The sequence below is a fragment of the Fringilla coelebs genome (genome assembly GCF_963513975.1).
Source record: "Fringilla coelebs genome assembly, chromosome: 8".
In the NCBI taxonomy this organism is placed as follows: domain Eukaryota; kingdom Metazoa; phylum Chordata; class Aves; order Passeriformes; family Fringillidae; genus Fringilla; species Fringilla coelebs.
In genome coordinates this window covers 36,784,063-36,806,632 of record NC_140066.1, presented here as the reverse complement: position 1 = coordinate 36,806,632, position 22,570 = coordinate 36,784,063, and the positions used below count along the sequence as shown (strand labels likewise).

Below are 22,570 nucleotides of genomic sequence, written 5' to 3'. Positions count from 1 at the left end.
TGACCGATCCCCCTGACCCTCCCACTGACTGTCCCACTGACCAATCCCCCTGACTGTCCCAGTGACCGATCCCCCTGACTGTCCCACTGACCATCCCCCTGACTGATCCCCCTGACTGTCCCAGTGACCGATCCCCCTGACTGTCCCCCTGACCCTCCCCCTGACCGATCCCCCTGACTGTCCCCCTGACCCTCCCCCTGACCGATCCCGCTGATGTTGACCAAACGTGCACCCATCTCTCCAGCTCACCAAGCCAAGCAGAGAACAGCATGTGCTGCGCCATGCCAGAGCACACAGACACCCTGATGCTGTCACCCTGAGCCCACAGTCACACAGCACAGTGCCAGTATGCTGCTCTCTGAGCTATGCCAGGAGCTGCTGCTAAAACTAGCCTGGAAAGGGTCTTTGAAGATATCTTTTTTCCCGTTTGCATTTCTTAGAGAAACTTTTTCATTTACCAGCATTAGATCTGCCACATTTTTCATGTTAATGATGTAGGATAGGATATTTGTAGGTCAATGGCAGAAGTTTAGAAAATTGAACACGTGATTTGAATCTTATTTTAACCCTCTGTATGCTACCATGTCCTTGGAAATGCGTATAGCATGTAAGCCAATGGTAACACATAAGCAACTTGTATTCACCCATGACAGCAAATAAAATCCCTTATTTTAATTTACTGGAATTTATAAACAAGTTCACAAAATGCTCTTTAACCAATATGCTCTTTGATATCAGTTCAAAGACATTACAGGTTTTATTTCTAGAAACATTTTAAACTTAGAGAGGTAATGGTTCTTCCTTTTCTGTGGAGAACATTTTGACTGCTTACACAAGGACCTCATCCTCAGAAGTTATGCAAACCGCCATGACACAACTGCATATGCAAATTGAATTCCTCAGAAGAATGGAAAAAACTGCCGTCTGCGGTTTATCTGGTTTCAAGTTTACAAAGAGGCACGAAGAGTCATTTTCCAGTGCTGCTGCTGAACCTCAGTTCACAGAGGTTTCGCACAGAGCGTGTGGAATTAAACACAATAATCTCTCTGAGGCTTCACATTTGTTGGGTCTCTCTGAAGCCAAAGCCAGAATGGTGCTAAGTGACTTTTGGTACATACATGTTGGTCTCTTCCCTAAGGAGCTTTTTGTCAGGTTTTGTTGCACTTCCTACTGTGCTGGAGAGTGTGGTGTGAGCAGCCAGCCTGCTGCTGAGACCCAGAGGGGAAGCAGGACAAAGCCAGCAGCAGCCATGGGCAGCACTGCTTTGTCCTTTGTCTACTTTTCCTTTCTTTTTATTTTTAAAAATACAGTTCTCAGACTGCAGGGACAGAGGTATGGAGAGGGAGAGGGAACAGAGCAGAACACTTCCAGCTGAGGGATGGGCTTGGGTCTACCTCACCAACACTTTCCCTTGTCTGGACCCTGCAGTAGACTGGCATAATGGAGTATTAATGGATAATTGTATTCCTCTTTGGAATTCTGTACACACAATATTTACTGGGCCAAAGACGGACCACGTTCAGTCACGTGTCAGTGGTCCCTGCCCTGAGATACCAGCAGCTCGTTCTTTTCCCCGCCTCTTCCTGTTTTCCACAAACTGTTCAGAAGTGTTTCTGCAGCGCTCATCCCACTTCAGAAAACAAATGAACATAGAAGGAGTTTCCTTGATAAAGATATGTAAATCAGTCACGTGGTGATGGAAAGTATGCAGCCATCTAAAAAAAAAAACCACCCAAAAATAAAGAGTTCTCCCTGTTTATTTGTATTTCCTGCACAGGAAGAGTTTTTCCTGAAGCTGCGGAGGGTTGGAATCAGAACTAGCTGAGATGCTTGCGTAGTGCAAGCACCATGTACATACAGCAGCGATCAACCAAGGTGGAAGAAGAAAAATAAAGAGATGAATATGAAGCTGGCAGATACTAAAGAATGTAAGAGTGGTTACTTCACCTTGGATTTTTGCAGATCTCTTACATTTGCCAGTAAAAGTGAATTGCAGTATTTTACATCAACGTAATAACGGTCACAGACTGCACTGGCAACCTGAGAATGTTAAGACTCGTGGGATACTTTCAATTACAAAAGGAAAAGATGAAATTCTGCTAATCATATTTTCTGCACACAGTTTCACTGTACAATTTGAACAGCACAATTCTATTGTTTAACTATTTTTCTGTGAGAGATGTAGGACAGGATAAAGGAGTGCCGTGGCCCTTCAGTACCAGGTGGCACTTTTCCATGGCCAGGTCAAGAACAACGTGCTCTAGCCAAAGGTGTCCTGCCCCTGGCAGGGAGTGCATCTTTCAGGTCCCTTGAGGCCCTTCCAATGCAAACCACTGTGGGACTCCAGACTGCCTCAGTTCTTTCGACAGTGACAGCAGCTCTCAGCTGCTGCCCAGGGATGACACCTCCATGCCCCAGCAGTGCTCATTTCCTGTTGCTTATCATCACATTTCTGCACAAAGACTTCAAGTTAAGCGTCTACTACAATAACACAGTGTGTGAGAGGGGCTTTCATACTTTAAAACCCCCTCACACTAGAAGGTTACAGCACATTTTATAATATGGCTTCAGTGTCAACACTTCCACATTACCAAACAAGAAAATTGTTAAGGAAGAGCAGAGAGGACTCATTTATTGCAAACCAATGCCCAAAACTGTCATATTTTAATTTTAAGGTAAACTGGACTACCCAACAGATTTTTTTTTTTAAGTACTCAATTATCTATCTTATTCAGTAGACTTAAAAGACCATTTCATGCCAAACTGAAGTCAATTTTATAAAACCTGAATCTATTTTTTAGGCAGAGAACTGTTGACGAGAACAAATTGTGCTTATATGCTGAATTTTTATAGTGATTACTTAGAAATCCAGGAAGACACATATTTTCAGGCTTGTCTTTTACTATAAAATAAAACCACTATAAAATAGTAATTTCACTTCACAGAGCAAAAGATCCTGACATTACTAATTAGGTCAATTAAAAGAGATGCACAAAACTCCATGAGAAAATAAACTTTACCATACCTGATAAAATTCTCGAAGCCAATTCTTCTGTAAATTTTCTGGCTGAAAAATAAAAGGGAAAAATTAATTACAAGAAATTAAAATTTTTACAACAATATCTTGATATTATTGCTTTCCTCAGTGCATTCAAGAAGGGAGCTTTTTTTCACAATTAAAGCAAAAAGTACAAACACAAGGATGTTTCTCCATAATGCCACGGGACAGGCCTCGCCCTTTCATTCCCAAGTCCCCTCTAATTCTCACCAAAAAGGTGCATTTTGTGTATGAGTGCACAGCATTCGTACCCACACGTTTATCAGGCAACGGCACACTTCAACTATGTCCTGTTAGAAGGGCATATTGATCACCTGGGGATCAGAAACTTCACCAGCCTGCCCACACCCAGATGCTGCGACTGAGCTTCCACTAACCCAGAGCTACTTCACACAAGCTGGTTCAGAGGAATGACAGTGCTTTTGAGGATGCTCCATCCCATCAGACCTCCTGCTAAGGACAAACTGGGAGAAGCATTTTCAGATTGCTCCAGAAATTACAAAAACTGAAACAGCAAAACTGCAGTTAAGTGCTAAGTTCTGTCTTTTCAGCAACAGATCCCAGCCTCAGAGGGCTGAAAAGGGATCTCAGAGGGAGAGAAATGATTTGTTGAGCTTTATCTTCAACAACAAGATTTCTGGATAATTTTTGCATCCTAGCAAGGAATAACAATACAAATCAGACTTCCTTGTCACAGCAGTGGCAGGAAAATCCAGAATCGGCGGGAGGCAGCAAAATGTATCAAACTAGAAACAGAGAGACAGCTCATCCCCGACAAACAGCTCTGACACCAACTGCCCAGAGGCAAACACACAGGCACCAACCTTCTGCTCTGTTCTCCCATCAAATGTGCTATTTTCAAAGAGCTGGATACAACTTCAAAACAAAAACTGGAGCAGGAGAAGCAGCACTGGAAGGTGCCCACTAAGTTCCTGTAACCAGCTCCAAGAAAGAGGGTGCTGAGGAGGTGTCTGGGGCTGCCAGCACAGACTCCTCACCCAGCCCATGCCAGCCCTGTCTCTGGCTGTGGCTCGCCCTGGCCGTGTGCCCAGCCCGTGCCAGCCCTGTCTCCCACTGCTGTGCCCTCCTCCAGCAGTCCCTCCTCTGGCACCACCACATCTTTTCTTTCCACTTTCACCACTCTGTGGTACAATTCTGTAACCTAGCCCTCACCTCGGACTCCTCTCCAGCCACCTCACATAAATGAAACAATTTGAACTTTTGAAGGACTGGAGATAAGAATCAAGTAGAAAGATCATTTATCTTCCTCTTATTTTTCTGACTAAAAATAGGCACATTATATTTCATGACTTCCACAGACTTTGGACTTCTTCCTATCCTTTCTCTCTGCACTCTGTCCTTCATTAAATTATCTCATTCTTTTTGTAACATAATGGAAATTAATCTTTTCCCTGTCCTCTTTGATGCTAAATCCTTTCATACCCATTCACTGATGAACCAATTTCTCCCGGGTCACTAATCCAAACCCCATTTTATCACTCCCTTTCTGGCTACTGGCAGTGGAAAGCATTCCTTGTGCCCTGTCCCTCCATCCCCTGTCCAAAGTCCCTCTCCAGCTCTCTTGCCATCGAAAGGTCTCTGCACCAGGTGTCCCCCCCAAGGGCCCAGGGCTCTCCCTCTCCCTCCATCCTCCCTTGCCCTTGCAGCTCGGGGCTCCAGGGCGCCCTGCCCGGTGCACACCCTCCTGCCCAGGAACACAAGGCTGGCCAGCACAGATTGCTCAGGGTCATTTACCCGCAGGCTGCTCCTCAAACCACCAAACTCTGCAGGCAGAGCTCAACAAATGCCCCTGTGCCTGGAGGAGCACAGGCTCTGGTTTCATCCCACCCTTCAGGCACACATTTTGACTCCACTGAGCCGCAAATAGAAACCCTTCGCCTCAAACAAGCACAACTTCCAGACAGCAACACCACATGGGATCCATATTAAAAAACCAGGACATGCATCCTGCATGCACTGCTCCCCTCAATTAAAAGCAGTTTTGACGTTTTCCTGGAATTTCAAATCCCACTAAAACTATCCCTTTTCATGACGAGTTTCCACTTGAAGTCTATTTATGTCACACTGGTCACTGTAATGGTAAGGTTTACAAGAAAAAACAGCCAGCTTGTGAACACATGAACACCACATGAGCTGGTAATAGCCCAAAAAACAAGTGGCTTTTCAAATCGAACATACAAGTAGTCTCTCTTCCCCCCAGTACTTCTATTTCCTACAAATTTACGCTCAACAGCCAACAGGAAAGCTTTAAGCCTATTGCAAAAATATACCCCAATGGGGAAGGAGTCGTTTCAAAAGAAAAAGAAAGAGAATATATATTTAGACAGAGTAAGGAACCTTTCATTCAAAAGGAAAAAAGCAAAAGAACTAAATGAAACTAAATTAACAGCTTGGAAAATTTCTTTTCAGCTTTGTACAGAGGGAAATGGAAGAAAGCCAATGAATTATAGAAAGCAGGTTCTATTTTGTGAAGTTTATTTTTAGCAAAGAATAGGTTCATTTTTTAAGCTAAAAGGAAAAAAATCTTGACTCACTTTGTGAAAACCAAGTTCCAAAATGAGTCAGAGGACAACTGGCCACTTGGACTCTGCACACTGCCTGAACACACGAGGCACAATCAGCCCAAATTTTTACATGCCTGACTGAAACAGCCCCAAGAGCCCCACGTGGGGCTGAGGGATCACTGGAACCCTGTCTGAGTTCCAGAAGTCTCCTGGCATCCCATAGCACCACAGGGGCCCTGCTGCGGTCACAGACTCCTAGGGTGCAGTCCCAGGCAAGACCCAGAGCCTTTTCACTTATTACTTCAAGACACATGAAGATAAATATAAACTACAGGCTATTTTCCCCTGCCTTTACTATAATTGGTTTTCTACCTACTTGATGAAAAGCAAACCCTTTGATCAAGTTCTGTTTGACCAGCAATAGGCTTACTCAAAAACTTCTTTTGAATCCACCAACATGGCTGACCATTACAGTTGTTTCAACAGAATTACTTATATGGTGAATTTTTGATCAATATTTTTTATCTCTTATATTGCCTTTGTAAATTTACTGGCACCCTTTAGACATTTATATTCAAAGATGCACTGGATTTAAATATTTTTTTAATTTTCAAATAGACTTGTAAGCACAGCTGTTGCTATGCTCTCTTGAATTACACAGATGATACTGGTAACCCGCCTCCCCCCCCCATCAGCTGGGTTCTATTAATGTGGTGTTTTGTACCCACTTTACACTCTTAAATGACAAACAAAAAGATGATAATCTGCATGTTCTGTTCACATTATGAGTTCACAATATTTCAGAGCCCATGTAGGCAAACCAACCAAGACCAAACAGGAAAACTAGAATTACGAGTCTAAGAAAAAACACTGAAAGAAAAATGCAGATTTTTCAAAATCCAAACTTCTACTTAAACTCTGTGTTTTTGTTCCATGCATTTGCACAAACAACTTACAAACACAACTGCAATGTCCCTTAGTTCTGCATCTCCGAAAGCCCGCAGCTTTCCCAAGGAGCAGCAGAAAAAGAACAGTCCCATCCTGGGGCTGTTACAGCCCAGTGACAGTCACTAGGATCAAGGAACAGGTGAGGGGAAAAAAACACAACACAGCCCAATTAACACAGACTGTAAAACAGGGGTTGGACACACGCCTCTGTCACCCAGGAGTTTATGGCAAATTTACTCCCAGGCTGAGCAACGCAGCGGCTCGTGGGACGCCGAACCAGGAGAAACGGAGAAAAAAAGCCAGCAGGTAACCCGGGGTTCTAAAGAAGGGCCTGAGCGGCGAGGATGGGGAAGGCGCTGCTGCCACTCCTCCTGGGACAGGGGACAGGGGCTGCACGGCACGGCCGCGAGGGCGAGCAGCAGGAGCACGGCCGGTGCCCGAGGGCCGGACATGTCCGCAGGAACAGCCCCTGCCGGGGAGGGTGACAGCGGCCAGGGCAGGGAGACATCACCAGGAACAGCAGGAGGAGCACGGACAATGCCCGCGGGCCGGACGCGTCCGCAGGCACAGCCCCTGCCCCTGCCGGGGAGGGTGACAGCGGCCAGGGCATCACCACGACAGCCTCGGACAGAGCCGGGCGGCCCCAGGCCCGCTCTGGCGTGCGAGGCCCGGTCCGGAGCAGCTCCGGGAACGAGCTCCCTCTCCCTGCCTGACCGCGCTGCACGGCCGCAGCTGCTGCAAACACCAATCCCTCGCTGCTGACCTTTCCGGCTGATCTCCCTTCCCGTGAGCGCCTCTCGACCAAGACAATGCTCGCTGGGAATACAAAGAGCAGCCGACGCGGGGCCGGCTCCTGCGCACTACGGCAGCGAACACGGCCCAAGCGGCTCTGCCGGCAGCGGGGACCGCGGGACGGGACCCGCGGGGACAGAGGGGCCTGAGCCCCCTGGCACAACACAGCACGCGCTGAGAGAAACAGACTCAGCACATGCTGCCTTGTTTCGGAGGCTCTCTGTTTCTGAACAGCCAAAGCTGTCTATGAACTGGTGTCTGCCTACACAGGAGGAACCAACACCCCTTGAAACAACCGAAAGCACCTGTCCCAGACTGTAAGAGACCAAGAGGCAGCCCTGCCCGGCCAGGGATGCTGAATTCTGAGCACAGAAGCACAGGAAACGCAGCCTAAAACGGGAACAGCAAACAGTGATCTATTAATTAACTACACCGGCCACATCTGAGGGAAATGTAAGGAATAATATAAGAGAAGCAAGGGTGAGGAGAAGCAAGTCCCTACCGCTTCAAAATATCTGGATGTAAAGATATACATAGATCCGAGTGTGTATGTAAAACATATCATAGTTCATACCACAATCATAAGTAGTTGCTCCTCAAACAACACAGGACGGGGAGGGGAAAAAAGCCACCTGTCTTTACTGTCTACATAATAATGGTAGCATGTCCTGTCAGTACTCCCATCTGGACAAGATCTTTCAAACCCTCAAGAACCAACCCACTGACCAATCTTACAGGTTATAAGACTCTAAAACAACCAAAGAATCACACAGATGCCCCCAAAAGCAAGGCTGGGGGCAGACAGCTTATGAGCAGCAGCTGGAACAAGCTCTAGTTCTTCAGCTGATGAGGCCAATGCCGCAACAGCACTTAAAGCAACCCCTGGATAGGACAGAGCCCATGAGCCCAGGGCCATTTACTGAACCCATGTAAAACAAACTCCACTGGCCATGTAAGTGAAAAAATGAGTTAGAACAACAAATGCCTTTTAATAAAGAACATCTGTGTCAGTAAAAGCATTGACAGTTTAGTTTAATTTCGGGGCTGGGATGTAGAGAGTCTCCTGCAGCTTGAGCCCAGTGGACGCAGGTGCCAGGAGAGGGTGACCTGAGGGTGCCAGGAAGGTGAACAGCTGCTCCCTGCAGGCAGGACAGCGAGCAGGGAACACCACAAACATGCTGCTTGTTCAAAAGGATCGTGCATTTTCTTTGCTGCCCCAAAGGGCAGCTCTGTCTCAGGTTCTCAGTGAGGCTATTCGGGAGCCCACCTAAACTCTAGCGACAAAGGAACAAGGTCAACTCAAAAATATCCCTCAAAGAAATCAGGAAAGAAAAAAATAAAATCAGAAAACTACTCATTACCAATGGAAAAAGTGAAGTTTACATGACAAATTTGAAACTGTCACCTAATTCAGCATAAATAATGTTTGCATCTAATACATGATGATTCAGGGCAGTGACTAAAAGCAATCTGCCATTCATAAGAACAACTAAATCTCAGGAAGTTCATCAATTGCATACAATACCCAAGTTTGTAACACAATATAACTCCCAAGTAGAAAGATGAAAACTGCACTCCAAGTACCTTGTGGCTTTGGAGCTTTAGAGCCAGCATCAGGTGTCCAAGGCCAGGTTGGACAGGGCTTGGAGACCCCCGTCTGGTGGAAGGTGTCCCTGCCCATGGCAGATAGGTGGAATGAAATTATCTTCAAGGCCCCTTCCCACCCAATCCATCTGTGATTCTACAATATTCCAAACAAAGTATTAATGTCTGTCCCAAGTCTTTTGCTTTCTTGGCTAATCCAGCATCACAGAACAAAAGAAAAACACTTCTCTAAGCACTAATGGAGCTCAACTTTCAGTTGTAACATTCCCACAGAACAATTAATTGAAGATACACATTTTCAGTAGAGTCTACAAAACAGGTAATTTTCTTAAGCATTACATTAGATTATACTGAGATGGAGCAACACAAAAGCTCCAGATCTTCAGAACTGTTGGTGTAGAAAGTAACTCAGTGGATCTGATAGCAGCGACCACCTGGTTACATAGGTCTAACACACATACAGACACACCTTTAAAACATGAAGCTGAACAGTGTTTATCTATGTTTTCTGCAGGTATGCAGCACACAGACACCGTTTATCCTTAGGCACCCAGCAAGCTCAGCCTGGTTTGTCCCCGGGCACACAACAAAACAGGAGCAGGGCCAGGGCACAGCCTCTATGGGCTGACTGCTCTCCACAGCCCACACACTGGATAAACCCCGACAGGCACAAGTACAGGAATAAGAGAAGTCCAGAATCTTCAATCTCCTGACCCCAGTGAACTGCCCATGTACTTCCAATTTAACTTCTATTACTGACATCTTACTGAAAGCTTGAAAGCTCCTGGATATTTGAATAATCAACGTGTTAAGAGCATTAACAAGAGTTAATCCAACACCACACAAACCATAATTGTTAGCAAATAGCAAGATCAAAGACATTAATACACTGGTTTTCCACTGGTTTGTATCCTGCTTTTGGAATGACACAGGGAAAATGGAAAGAGTTTAAATCAAATTAATCTGCTTTTGCATGTGGATAGATAAAATAGATCTCTGGCAAAATTCACACCTACAACCACCACCATGGCCTGTCCTGTGTATTTGTGGGGTTTCTTTCTGTATTTGTTTGAAGTGAAATCTTTAAAACTCCCCCAGGCTGAGCAGGGGGATAGCTACAACTGTTCTTTTAAATCTGCACGGTACAGAAACACACACAGGGGAGCAGCGCCACCCAGACTCTCATCTCCCGGAAACTGAAGGCCAGTGATCCAAACGGTTCTTCCTGTGGGCTGAGTTTTATGAAGGCTTGAAAACATCCCACATGTGTTATTAATCCAGTGGTCTGTGTCAGCTGCAGGGCTTTCCACAGCCGTGCTGTATTGGCACCGTGAAGCAGAACATCCCCAGACTCACAGAGCCTTCTCCACAACAAGTAAACAGACTGGTGATAGCACCACAGGTCAGTCATTCCATACAGACATGTGCTCCTCGCCTGACACACCGACAGCTCTGGGCATCTGAGCCCAGCAGCTCAGGGAGTAACTGCAGAGCAGGAGACCTGCAGAAAAAATTGCCTTAAATCAATAAGGTACAATATGCTCTGTAGAAAAATAAAAATAATAATGTAATTTTATCTAAGTGCTCATGTTTGCAGACAGTAACTTCTGTGACCTAAAGCTCAAGAGCTAAAGGTCATGAGTTGCATGGCCTGCTGTGAAGCAGTGTCTATCAATTCTTCTGAGTAATAAATGCTCTTTCCTCAAGAAGGTATATATCCTTATTTATGTGCCAAATGCCATGTGATGAAGCACTGCTCTGCTAGGGATGAAAGTCCTAGCCTTTCCCAGAATGGCTGCAGAATCAGTGTCAGGAGGAACATGCCAGGAGAGTGCAAGCTGTCAGTGAGGTAGCTCCAACACACCCTATATTCTATTAGAAAAAAAGAGCCCTCACACTACATACCACAGTCGCAAGACAGCTGGGAATTTACCAGCAGATGAATCCCAGGGGAGTTCAACACACTCTTGGGATACAGAGTGATCTAATATATGTATTTGATAGCAGAGAAGACAATGACAGGTGTACATGCTATTTCAAAAACAAAGTGCTAAGGGAGATACTTGGAAATTTATTTTAATTTTATCTAGAGAATAGGTTTTCAGGATTGGGGTTTTTTCTTCCTCCTAGCTGCTATGCAAATTTCTGTAATAAATGCATCTTTGACCAATGGCCCAATAGTCCACAAAGCTTATTTTCAGCTTTATGCAGAATTGCCACATGAAAACACCAACCTTGTTTTGGTGATGCTGAGGGTGAGCCCAGCAGAGGTGGTTTGGAACTGATGGCATTCTCCTATGGGATAACATCCTCTGCCAACAAGGCTCCCACAAACACATGGCAAAATGCTCAGCTTAGACAAAGCATCTCATGCTGGGAAGGAGCTCTGGAATCATCAGGAGTGATCTGGAGTCCCACAGTCTCCAGCCAGAGCTCAAAGCCCCAAACCCACCTGTCAGGGGTCCATGAGCCACACGCGGCCCCAGCACATACTGCAAGGATGGAGGGCCAAGGGCTCCAACAGCACAGAGCTCTGGGTGCCCAGTCCCGAGGGAACACACCTGGTGAGCACACCTGGCCATGCCATGGCACAGAGCTCTGGGTGCCCAGTCCCGAGGGAACACACCTGGTGAGCACACCTGGCCATGCCATGGCACAGAGCTCTGGGTGCCCAGTCCCGAGGGAACACACCTGGTGAGCACACCTGGCCATGCCATGGCACAGAGCTCTGGGTGCCCAGTCCCGAGGGAACACACCTGGTGAGCACACCTGGCCATGCCGGGGGTCAGGAGGCAGCTGAGTGCTGGGCACTACATGTTGTCCCCACTGCATTGCTCCTGACAGAGGGAAGGGAGTCTCTGCCGATGCTGCCCGTCAGGGACTGGTGGCAGACAGCTCTGGGGAGCTGAGGGCAGGCTGCACATGCGATACCAGGACAGCAGCACGCAGAAGAGCAGCATGGTCCCAGCTTGCTCTGCTTAGGTGAAGGGACTTGAACTCTTCTCCTGACAGGTGACACTGAAGCAGCCTCCTCCACTGCTGTGTGTCACAACCAGGTGTGCTCGAGCTAAAGCAAAGGTTTCAGGTTTGCTTTGCACAGGAAGGATGGGGGGAAACCACCCACCAACAAACCAACTGAACACAGGAAGCCTCCATTGTCCCATATATATTATTACTGACATCTTGGTTATTCGGGAGCCAAACCCTTTTCCCTCCTACACCCTTGGGATAGCCCAGAACAAGGTTTAGGTGCTACATTTGCACTTAACATGCAATTGCTATAAGAGCAAAAATTTATGAAGAAACTATCTAGATAATTCTTTATGGTAAAAATAAAGCATACAAGGAGAAATAGGAATCTTCAAAACCATGGACAACTCAGAAGAAACAATTTAGAGAAACAAAGTCCTGAAAGGAAAACAGCTTCACTCAATTAATAAAACACTGATGACGTAGTTTCAAGTAAGACAAAGCACCAGAACTGATATATGCAACTGGAAATAACCATCCTCAGTATTCCCTTAAGTTTTCACAGAAAGCCATAATACATCTGGCAGAGAGGCAAGCTTAGAAAGAAATAAATTGGCAGAGATGTGTGCAGCCCTTCTCAAAGTGTTTCATCCAGCCGGCTCCAGCAGAAGTAAAATCTTAAATGAAATACACAGATACTTTACTACTGCTTTTAAAACAGATGTACTTTAAATCTGACATTTATATTAATTTGGAAACCTATCTAACAAGCAATACTGAAACAGTGATTTTTAGATGTCTGGAATGCTGACATTGCCACATATTTATTCGAGTATATAAATCTTAGGAGTTGTGTTTGGGCCCCAGTTACAGAAAAGAGCCTGTTGTTATATTGATCCATTCACAGTTGTAAGATCCTTGGGCTTCTACACATAAAAATTGGATGTACAGTCAGTATATCTGATTTCGGTCAGAATACACCTTCCAGTAATACACCAGGGCTCAATCCTTTTGTTACAGTGGAAAAACAAGCAAAAATCCCAAATACAGTATGTTTTGAAACAGAATGTTTTCCTATTCCCCCACCCCTCAGAAAAAAATGCATTTTATAACGTACAATGGAATTTTAGCAGCTTTCATGAAAAGGGAAAATAAAGAGTAAACACATGAAACAAAAAATACATTCCAAACCGATTTGTGCAACATTATATTAATTCATATGAGGTTAGTACAGTGTAAAAAAGGCAGCACTGATGGCAGTTCTGGAATTCCAGAAACCCCTCACTGCACTGAGCACTGATGGGCAGCAGCTCAGCACTCCTGTGAAGGACACGTGTCCAATACTGCCCAGGAGCAGGGTGGGCAGCACCCCTGAAAGCACACCTACCTCACCTTGGAAAGGGACAACCACAGCAAGCAGCTGTCAATCCCCAGCCCCTCTAGCTGGTGGGCTACGTGCACAGAGCTTCCCTCATTGTGGGGGAGAGGCAGAAGTGAAACTCGCTGCTGTCATGGAGCAATCCTCCTTCTCCCACTGCTTTTGTGAGTTTCAGCTCCCCCTGGAAGCTAAAGCAGGAGAAAGGCCCCAGCTGTGTGTCGGCCCAAGCTCTGCCCCACTGCCCCTCAACCCGGGTAGGCACTAGTCCCTCCGTGCCCACACAGGGCAGAGGCAGCTCCATGCCAGGACGTGCTCCATGTCCGCTCTGCTCCCTCCAGGGGCCCTCCGGCCCCTCTGCAGCACCAGCCAGTCCTGGATGAGGACTGAGGGCTGCAAACACAGCAGCCAACAGGCTCGGTGACCCCTGCCACAGGTGCTCCATGTGACCTGAAATGGGGCGAACAGGGTGGCAGCCGCTGGGGTCTCTGTCCACTCTGCAGGTCCCCACTGCAGGCTCTCAGGGACATGTCCAGGGGCTGGAGCATCCCCGAGGATGCAGACCTGCAGCCCCCTGCTCAGACCCTTCCCCACCCCTCCCTGTACTCAGGCTTCCTTCATCAGGTAAAAAAAAGAAATATTGTTTCTGTGCACATAAACTCTTCAGGGTTTCACTTTGCCTTTTTTGCCATTAACTTCAAAGTAAAAGTCAACTCTCCTGTGGGTGCGTTTCCACAGGAAATCCTGCCCCTTGTTCACTCTTATCCTTAAAGAGAACCATTTCCTTTGTCTTGAAAGCAAACTGCCTGTAGCCCTGTGCCACAGTGAATGCTGTTTAACACTAAATATAGACTCTGAAGGAAGGAAACATCAGGCAGACAACAGCAGTGAGGAGTGTCAGTGTGCAGTGTTGGATGAACACACTCTGCTAACACAAAACCTGCAGAATAACCAATAGTGAGATCACAGCTTCTCTTGAGTTTGCAGGAAAAAAAACATCCACCATTGCTGAAAATAAATTTTAAAAAGACCTAAAGCAACAAAAGCATGCACAGATCAGAAAGACACCCTGCCAGCACTCCAACCTCACAGGATCCTGACTGCTCCTCCTCATGTTAAAATTCTCAAGCGAATGCAACCATTATGTTTCTAAGCACGTAGAATTTGCTCAGCACTAAAAGCCTACACGTTGTTTTACTCTGAGAGGTATCCCACACGGCACAGAACCCAGCATACCCTACCTGGTGCTCCTTCTCTATTGATTGCCCCAGCCCCACAGCTCCTCAGCCCAGCCACTCACAGCTTTCCCTGGGAAAGCGAAACCTTATTCATAACATCCCAAACACAGCCTCAGGAGTTTGTGAGCCCAACCCCATGTGAGAACCTGCAACACGAACATCTAATTCCACCTCTGTCTTCAAACCATTGTGCTGTTCTCATGACACAAGGCACCAGTGAGCAGCAGTGTAACCCAAACTGGGAGCTGCTGCACCCCTTTGATCATTTCCACTCAAACATCTGGCTGGGAAAGGAGGATGCTGGAGCTTGCCAATGCACCAGCTCCCACACTGGGACTTCCAGAGGTACCAAGCCTGGGCTCTCACCAGCTCCCACTGCAGGCACCATCCCCACTGCTGCCTCCAGACTATCCTGTCTCTGGCTGCAGCGACCTCCTCTCCTGCACAGACTTCTGAGCTCCCACACCTCAGCTGTATGTGCCAAGATCCCTGAACAAGGAAAACAAAACAGAGTACATTTCTTGTGTAAAACAAATGGCAACAAACTCAAATTGAAGACTCAGTCCAAAAATCGTTGCTTTTGCCCAAGAAGTGCAATAAAGGTTATTCAAGTACAACCAGAAGTCAGAAAGCAAAGCTTACTTTGTTCCCTGGTCCTGGTGCATATGGCCAAAGGAGCCCCTATGCTGTGGAACACACGCACAGTTTGACATGAGAGGCAGCACTCCCAGCACAGCTCAAATGCTGTGCTACCTGTTCCTGCCCCTACAGACAGCTTTTCTACATTTATCCCTCTTGTCACATTAAGTGTCAATACATATTTATCCGATTTCCATTTGTCTCCCAATCAAGCTCCTCCAAGCCTGTTACACTCGGCGGGACAGTACATTCCACCAGGATCATTTCCCCCAGCATCACTGTGGATGTAACAGCCCAGAGGGGAGCACCAAAGCTCTCATGGCTCTCAGGGCACACACATTCCCAGCTCCACCTGAATAAAGGTTTACTTCTAATATGCATTTACAGTTGTGAACAGATTAATTGATTCATTAAGTTACTGTCAAACCAGTGTGATCAGTGGTAAGTGATGCAAAAGGTATTTAATATCTAAACCCTCCTGGCTGCAAAGGGGCTGCTGAAAACCAAAATGGTAGCTGTTACCACAAGTCTTTTGCCAAGAGAAAAGCTGTCATAGCAAGCTTTGGAACAGCTGCTGGGCTTCCATCACTTCCTATCTGCGTTTCCTGCACAATTTTCCAGGCTTTAGGCAAGAGGCTTTTTGTTTGAAACTAACTGAAAACAGGGAAAGATATTAACAAAGGGTAATGTGTGTTATTTTCACAATTTTCAATATAACTCTGCAAAACAAAAACGGCAACTGAGCTGAAGGATTCCTGCCCTACAGCTAACCTCAAGCTTAGGTGTGGCAGAATTAGGGCTCAAACCACCTTTCTGCAGCTTCTCACCAAACACTGGTGAAAGAGAAGGATCACATCAGGCAGCAAGTGAAGAGTGCTGAAATGAGACCACATTTTCAGAATACACCTGCTGAAGGTAACCAAGTACCTGCCAAGCAGGAGATCATTGCGGGAACTGAGGCTCCTGCCATGCAGCCCTTCCCAGGCATTTACTGGAGTATATAGCCTGTGTAGTCAGCTCCTACAGCTGCTTTGACTGCCTCAGCACTCAAAACTTGTGCTTTGTGTTTGTGACTTAGACCTTTTTAGATTATTTTTAAAGAAAACTCCAATGGCCAGGTGAGTACCTCAGATGTCATTCCTATGAATAATGTGACTTCTCACAATTTCTCTCTCTGTGGCTATATGAACTTGAATACATGAGTCAATCATTCTTTAAGGTATAACAACCAGAAGCAAATGAGTAAGACGTCAAATATCCTGATTTCAGGTTTGTTGCCACAGTTTTAGTACCAGGCTTGGAGTTGGCAGCTCCTGCAATGCTGCCCCTGATCATGCCATGACAAGGACAGAAACACCTCAAACTCCAACCCCAGGTGTGAGAAGGAAATTCTGTTCACTGCATGAGCAGTGATCCGACAGACTGCACAGCTGCAACCAGCTCCAAAGGACTCAGGTGCTGAAAAATTACTTTTCAAAGTGTCATTCTTGTAAAAGACAAAAGCAAATTTATTTGCTGTGCTTTACAAAACATCTTTTGTATCTGTGCTTGATATTAAGCAGCACTAGTTTCACACAAGCAAAGGGTAAAGCAGGGCAGTGAGCTGGACAAACAAGAATAAATTGCAGTTCCATACATAATGGCAGAAATGTGAAGCATCACAGTGGTTGGGACAACAAAGCTTCACTGCTCAGGCAGAGGGTGAGCAGCGAGTTTTGCCGCCCAACTTAGAGCCGTAGGGCACCTTTCCTCAAAGGCTCCTGTGATCTGCTCCCCATCTGATGGCACCTTCACCATCCCCCCTCAGTGTGACTCAGGTTCTCATGTTGCATTTCACAGGTAAATACCTGGCAGTTCGTTCCTATTTGCATCTTCCATTGGAGCTTTCACTCCAGCACAAGCTACCTCAGCCCCCCTGTCCTTGTGACACCCCGAATTACAGCAAGGAGGGGTGCCAGCCCCACAGTGGTACCCAGTGTGCCAGGCACTACACCCACAACAGGCACTGCAGCCTAGGCCCCAATGTATTCTTTAAGTATAAACACATATAAGTGTTTTTTATATATGCAAATATATGTTAAAATTATATCAGCTGTGCAGACTGTAAGAGTACATGGAGCTCAGCAGGCTAGAAGCCAGCCCAGAAAGCAGTTGTTCGAGCACACAGGCTGTTCAACACCTCTCAAATTTTTACACTGTCCCCCTCAAAGTTTTGTAGATTTCCACACAGCTTTGTCCTGCAATAGAGCAAAAACATCTCCTGGCAAATCCAGTGTGAGAGCAATCAAGACAGGAAGTTTTGGCCAAAAACAAATAAACAAACCAAGCAACCAGAAGTACAGTTTCCCACTATTGACACAAAATGTCTTGGCAAGGCTGAGCAAGCCACGGGGCTTTACATGAAGTTAGGGAGCTTATCCTCAAAATAATAGAATGTGAACTAAACGAAGAGACATGCCAAGGAGCAAAGGACCTGTGACAGACTGAATGTGGCAGGCCAGACAGGATCTGTGTGTGAGCACAGCCCAGATAAATGTGACACAGAAGGTGGGGAAAGACTTTTACAGTAACCAGGTGCAAAGCAACAACCTGAGCAAGGCAAGCAGCAGGGCTGACCATCGGTCTGGGCAGAGGATGAGCAACGTCACGACTGAGCCTGAACTTGAGGAGCCAGAAAAACATTGTCTGCACTGGGGCTGGGAGAACCACTCTTGTGGGACTCGTGAAGAGATTCTTACACTCATGGGGAAGTTGCTGCTGGCAGAAACCTTCACAGATAAAAAGAGCAGAACAAAAATGACAAGGCTTAGCAATATACAAACCCACAGGTAAAGGAACAAAAAAAAATATATACATGCGAAACACCTAGAAGTGTTTTCCCCCAACTCATTAAATAGCACTTTGCTCTTCTACACCCATCTACAAAATTTATCACAAGATATAGCCAGAAAGAGAGACTTCCAATTTAGAAGTTACATCTCCGGAATGTTTTTTCTCATTTGTAACCATGTCTTGCTCAGATAAGAGACAAGACTGCAGCAAGAGAATTGATGCATACATTTCCCCAGAACTGCTGAACTCTTCCCAACCTACTGTACATACACAGTCTGCCACACTGGATTCGAATAAGCACCTGTTTGAAAATTAAAATGCAAGTCAAGCACTGCAAGAGCACGTACTCTGGGACCTGCTTATCAGAAGGAAAAGTGTCTTAGAGAAAATCACTCCCTTTTGCTACACAACATTCACCGTCCACTGCTGCTGACAAGAGAGACTTTGGAGGGAACACAGAGAAGACATTCTCAATTGAAAAACTTACTTTCCACCTCCAACCCCCCTCAGTAATTAGAAGTAAGGGTGAGTCTGCCACAAGGAAGGGCCCTGGAGGGGAGGTCACTCCACGCTGGTGGGCAGTTGCACTCCCCTGGAACATCCGGCAGCTGGCATGGTCACACTGCTGCTGCTAAGGGGTCAGTCAACCCTATTCTATGTATGAGAAATTAAAAAGCCAAGCACAAAAACCATTTCCACAAACATATTGTGGACACATTTATTCAACCAGGCTTGATCAAGCACTGAAACCAAATGTGTGGCATCGTGAAGTACCAGTGGAAACCCCCCAGCTACCAGCCAGCAGTAACACTACTGCAGCCAAAATTCATTCCGTGTCCATGGCTCCAGAAATCCAAAGGCACTATGGAAAATATTGTATATTTAAACCTAACTATTCAGAGATATCCTGTTTGCAGTGAGGTAACACCTCTATTTTTCTCTGTCACAAGGAAGTGCACTTCACCTAGTATCAACATTCCTCATGGCGCTGGAATGGCTCTTTTCCTGTTTAGGAAAATGGGCTTCAGGCTTCAATTAAACTCTGAGAAAAAGTAAGGATAACTTTATTGACTTTTTCTCCATGAAATTTTTTTTGTATTTTAAACATCCCAAATGAGTTGTGGGTTACAGTGAGGAAAGCCACCTTGAGTTTTCCTCTGATCACCTAAAAGAGATGAAACTGCAAGGGACTCATCACTGGCTACCAGGGCACAAGGATGCATTTCAGAATAATGCTGCAGATTTGGGGACACACTCAAAAGGACAGCTGAACCTGTTTTTACATGCTTTATAGGAGAGCTCCAGAAACATATATTTATACTGAAATATGTGAACTTTATTAAAAAAGCAAGGGTAAAACTGTCCTTAAATTCAGGATTGAGAATTAGGATTATCAACACAATTGCCATTCCCCTGGGTTGGAAACTGCCCCACAGTCCTCAGACTGGAGCTGCTGCCTCCCAGCAGAGAGAGCCTGCAGGCAAGCATGAGAGGGAGAAGGGAGGCTGCTGTTCAGGAACCACCACCCTCCAGCAACTCTGTGCATCAGACTTCCTATACTGTGTTTTTTTCTGTGTGCCACATTTTTCTACATTGACAAACTGTTCTCTACCTTGTGACACCAACAAAATCTACAGCCCATTCCACAGGAAAAGAGTTATGGAAACTGTCAAAATCTACAGCAAATAATTCACCATCACATTAATTTAGTTTAAACAATAGCAACTATTTCCATCCTTGAAACAGATTTCATGTTTCAGAGCAGCTCAGCACTAAAAACTTGGTCTCTCACCAGCCCTCCTGGAAGAGCACAGCAGTTGCTATTTGCGAACACACTCACAGCCACCCACCTCAGTGGCCCCACTGCAGGTCACTGGTGTCACCCCACACAGGTCACCAGTGTCTCCTCACATGGGTCACCCCACACGGGTCACAGCCTGGCTGCACCCAGTGTCCTCCCAAAAGCCCCTCTGACACACAAAGGCACAAGGAGGAGTTTTAATAGGTGACCTGAATGCTGACTTAAACTTCAGATCCACATGAGAAATGGAATTTCCTCCCTCAGAAAAGCTAAGACCTTTACTCGACTGCTAGAATATTTTGTTTATTCATAAAGCAAGTACAAGTGAGGGCACTTCACTCAGTATTTTAAGAAAACAACTGAACAAGTGAAAATTCTCTTCCCATCCTGTGCTTATAAGCCTTCTTACATGCCCAACTGGATTTTGTTTCCCTCTTAAGTTTTCACCCAGATATTTTCCATAGTAACACAAAATTTACTCAACTGCAGTTACAGGTTAATAAAACTAACTGGAATTACTTATTAATGCACTCTTAGTATCTGGTATGTACAGGCTGTCAAATACCTGGTTTATATTTCTACTCGAAACTAAAAAGGTTTGATATACTGGGATTAGCTACATCCATCCCCATACATTGTCCAACTTCAGAAGTCACCAGAGTCACATCAAAACAGAAGCTTGAAACTTCCTCCCAAATTCCACAGCAAAACATCAAGCTTTTTATACTTCTTTTTCTGGGGCTCAGGAGCTCAGTTTTCCCCACGAGCTGCCAGCACAGGTGTCCTCGTGTGACAAGTACACTCAGTGTGAGCTCACCTGCTTTGCCACTTTTTCTATTTTGAGAACAGATAGTTAAGAGTGACAGGGCACAGCTTAATACATGCAAAATAGACCTACTTTTGTTTTCAACCATAACCGGCCTGTCAGAGATCTTAAAGGCACACCAAATGTCTGAACCATGTTAAAACTCCAGAATGTTCCCCCCATTCTCCAATTTCCAGTCTTTAATTACAAGAGTATATTAGCCATGGTGATCATTTCACAGTTCATAGAGATTAGAGTGCAAAGCACAGTAAATGACGAAGCTGTGACCGCTCCTGAGGCTCAGAGGGGCTCTGGAGACTGCAGCCTCCCTTGGGCTGGAGTCTCCTCATCTGACTGGTGCCTGAAGCTGCCAGGGGCTGCTGCAGAGCCACCAGCCACAGCCCCCAACCTGGAGTTAGGGCATGTGACAGGAATGAGGAGGTCCTTGTGGAGCAAGGCATCTATCTCTCCAGGGAGCAGTACCTTGGGCATTTGCAGCCCCTTCCTTACAGCAGTGTGTTGGTGCCTCCCTCACCCCAGAGCAGGGCCAGCAGCACCCCTGGTTTGTGTGGGGAGCTGCTGACCCTGTCCCTGTCCCTGGTTTGTGTGGGGAACTGCTGGCCCTGTCCCTGGTTGGTGTGGGGAGCTGCTGGCCCTGTCCCCGTCCCTGGTTGCTGTGGGGAGCTGCTGGCACTGGCCCTGTCCATGGTTGGTGTGGGGAGCTGCTGGCCCTGTCCCTGGTTGGTGTGGGGAGCTGCTGGCCCTGTCCCTGTCCATGGTTGGTGTGGGGAGCTGCTGGCCCTGTCCATGGTTGGTGTGGGGAGCTGCTGGCCCTGTCCCTGGTTGGTGTGGGGAGCTGCTGGCCCTGTCCCTGGTTGGTGTGGGGAGCTGCTGGCCCTGGCCCTGTCCCTGGTTGGTGTGGGGAGCTGCTGGCCCTGGCCCTGTCCCTGGTTGGTGTGGGGAGCTGCTGGCCCTGGCCCTGTCCATGGTTGGTGTGGGGAGCTGCTGGCCCTGGCCCTGTCCATGGTTGGTGTGGGGAGCTGCTGGCCCTGTCCATGGTTGGTGTGGGGAGCTGCTGGCCCTGGCCCTGTCCCTGGTTGCTGTGGGGAGCTGCTGGCCCTGGCCCTGTCCATGGTTGGTGTGGGGAGCTGCTGGCCCTGGCCCTGTCCATGGTTGGTGTGGGGAGCTGCTGGCCCTGGCCCTGTCCATGGTTGGTGTGGGGAGCTGCTGGCCCTGGCCCTGTCCATGGATGGTGTGGGGAGCTGCTGGCCCTGTCCATGGTTGGTGTGGGGAGCTGCTGGCCCTGTCCCTGTCCATGGTTGGTGTGGGGAGCTGCTGGCCCTGGCCCTGTCCATGGCTGGTGTGGGGAGCTGCTGGCCCTGGCCCTGTCCATGGCTGGTGTGGGGAGCTGCTGGCCCTGTCCATGGTTGGTGTGGGGAGCTGCTGGCCCTGTCCCTGTCCATGGTTGGTGTGGGGAGCTGCTGGCCCTGGCCCTGTCCATGGTTGGTGTGGGGAGCTGCTGGCCCTGTCCATGGTTGGTGTGGGGAGCTGCTGGCCCTGTCCATGGTTGGTGTGGGGAGCTGCTGGCCCTGTCCCTGTCCATGGTTGGTGTGGGGAGCTGCTGGCCCTGTCCCTGTCCCTGGTTGGTGTGGGGAGCTGCTGGCCCTGGCCCTGTCCCTGGTTGGTGTGGGGAGCTGCTGGCCCTGGCCCTGTCCATGGTTGGTGTGGGGAGATGCTGGCCCTGTCCATGGTTGGTGTGGGGAGATGCTGGCCCTGTCCCTGGTTGGTGTGGGGAGCTGCTGGCCCTGTCCCACAGCCAGGCCCCAGCCGTGGGGGCTGCAGCCAGGGCAGACCTTTGAAGAGGCCCCATTTGCAGTGGGACAGCACAGCTCTGATCAGCAACTTTCCACACACCCTTCTGTGCATCTTTGCAGCCAGAAAGCATTCCGGATGAAAAACAACAGATTCACAGCCAAATCCCA

The 22,570-nt window shown here is 47.2% G+C and overlaps 1 protein-coding gene across 2 annotated transcripts in view; it reads right to left on the bottom strand.

Annotated features, from left to right (window-relative positions):
• INPP5A (inositol polyphosphate-5-phosphatase A) overlaps positions 1-22,570 on the bottom strand; it is a 185,636-nt gene that overhangs the window by 138,523 nt on the left and 24,543 nt on the right. For both annotated transcript variants that reach the window (XM_084209867.1, XM_084209868.1), the window contains exon 2: positions 3,026-3,067. In XM_084209867.1, the coding sequence (XP_084065993.1) occupies positions 3,026-3,067 (42 nt within the window). The remainder of the gene's footprint in view (positions 1-3,025; positions 3,068-22,570) is intronic.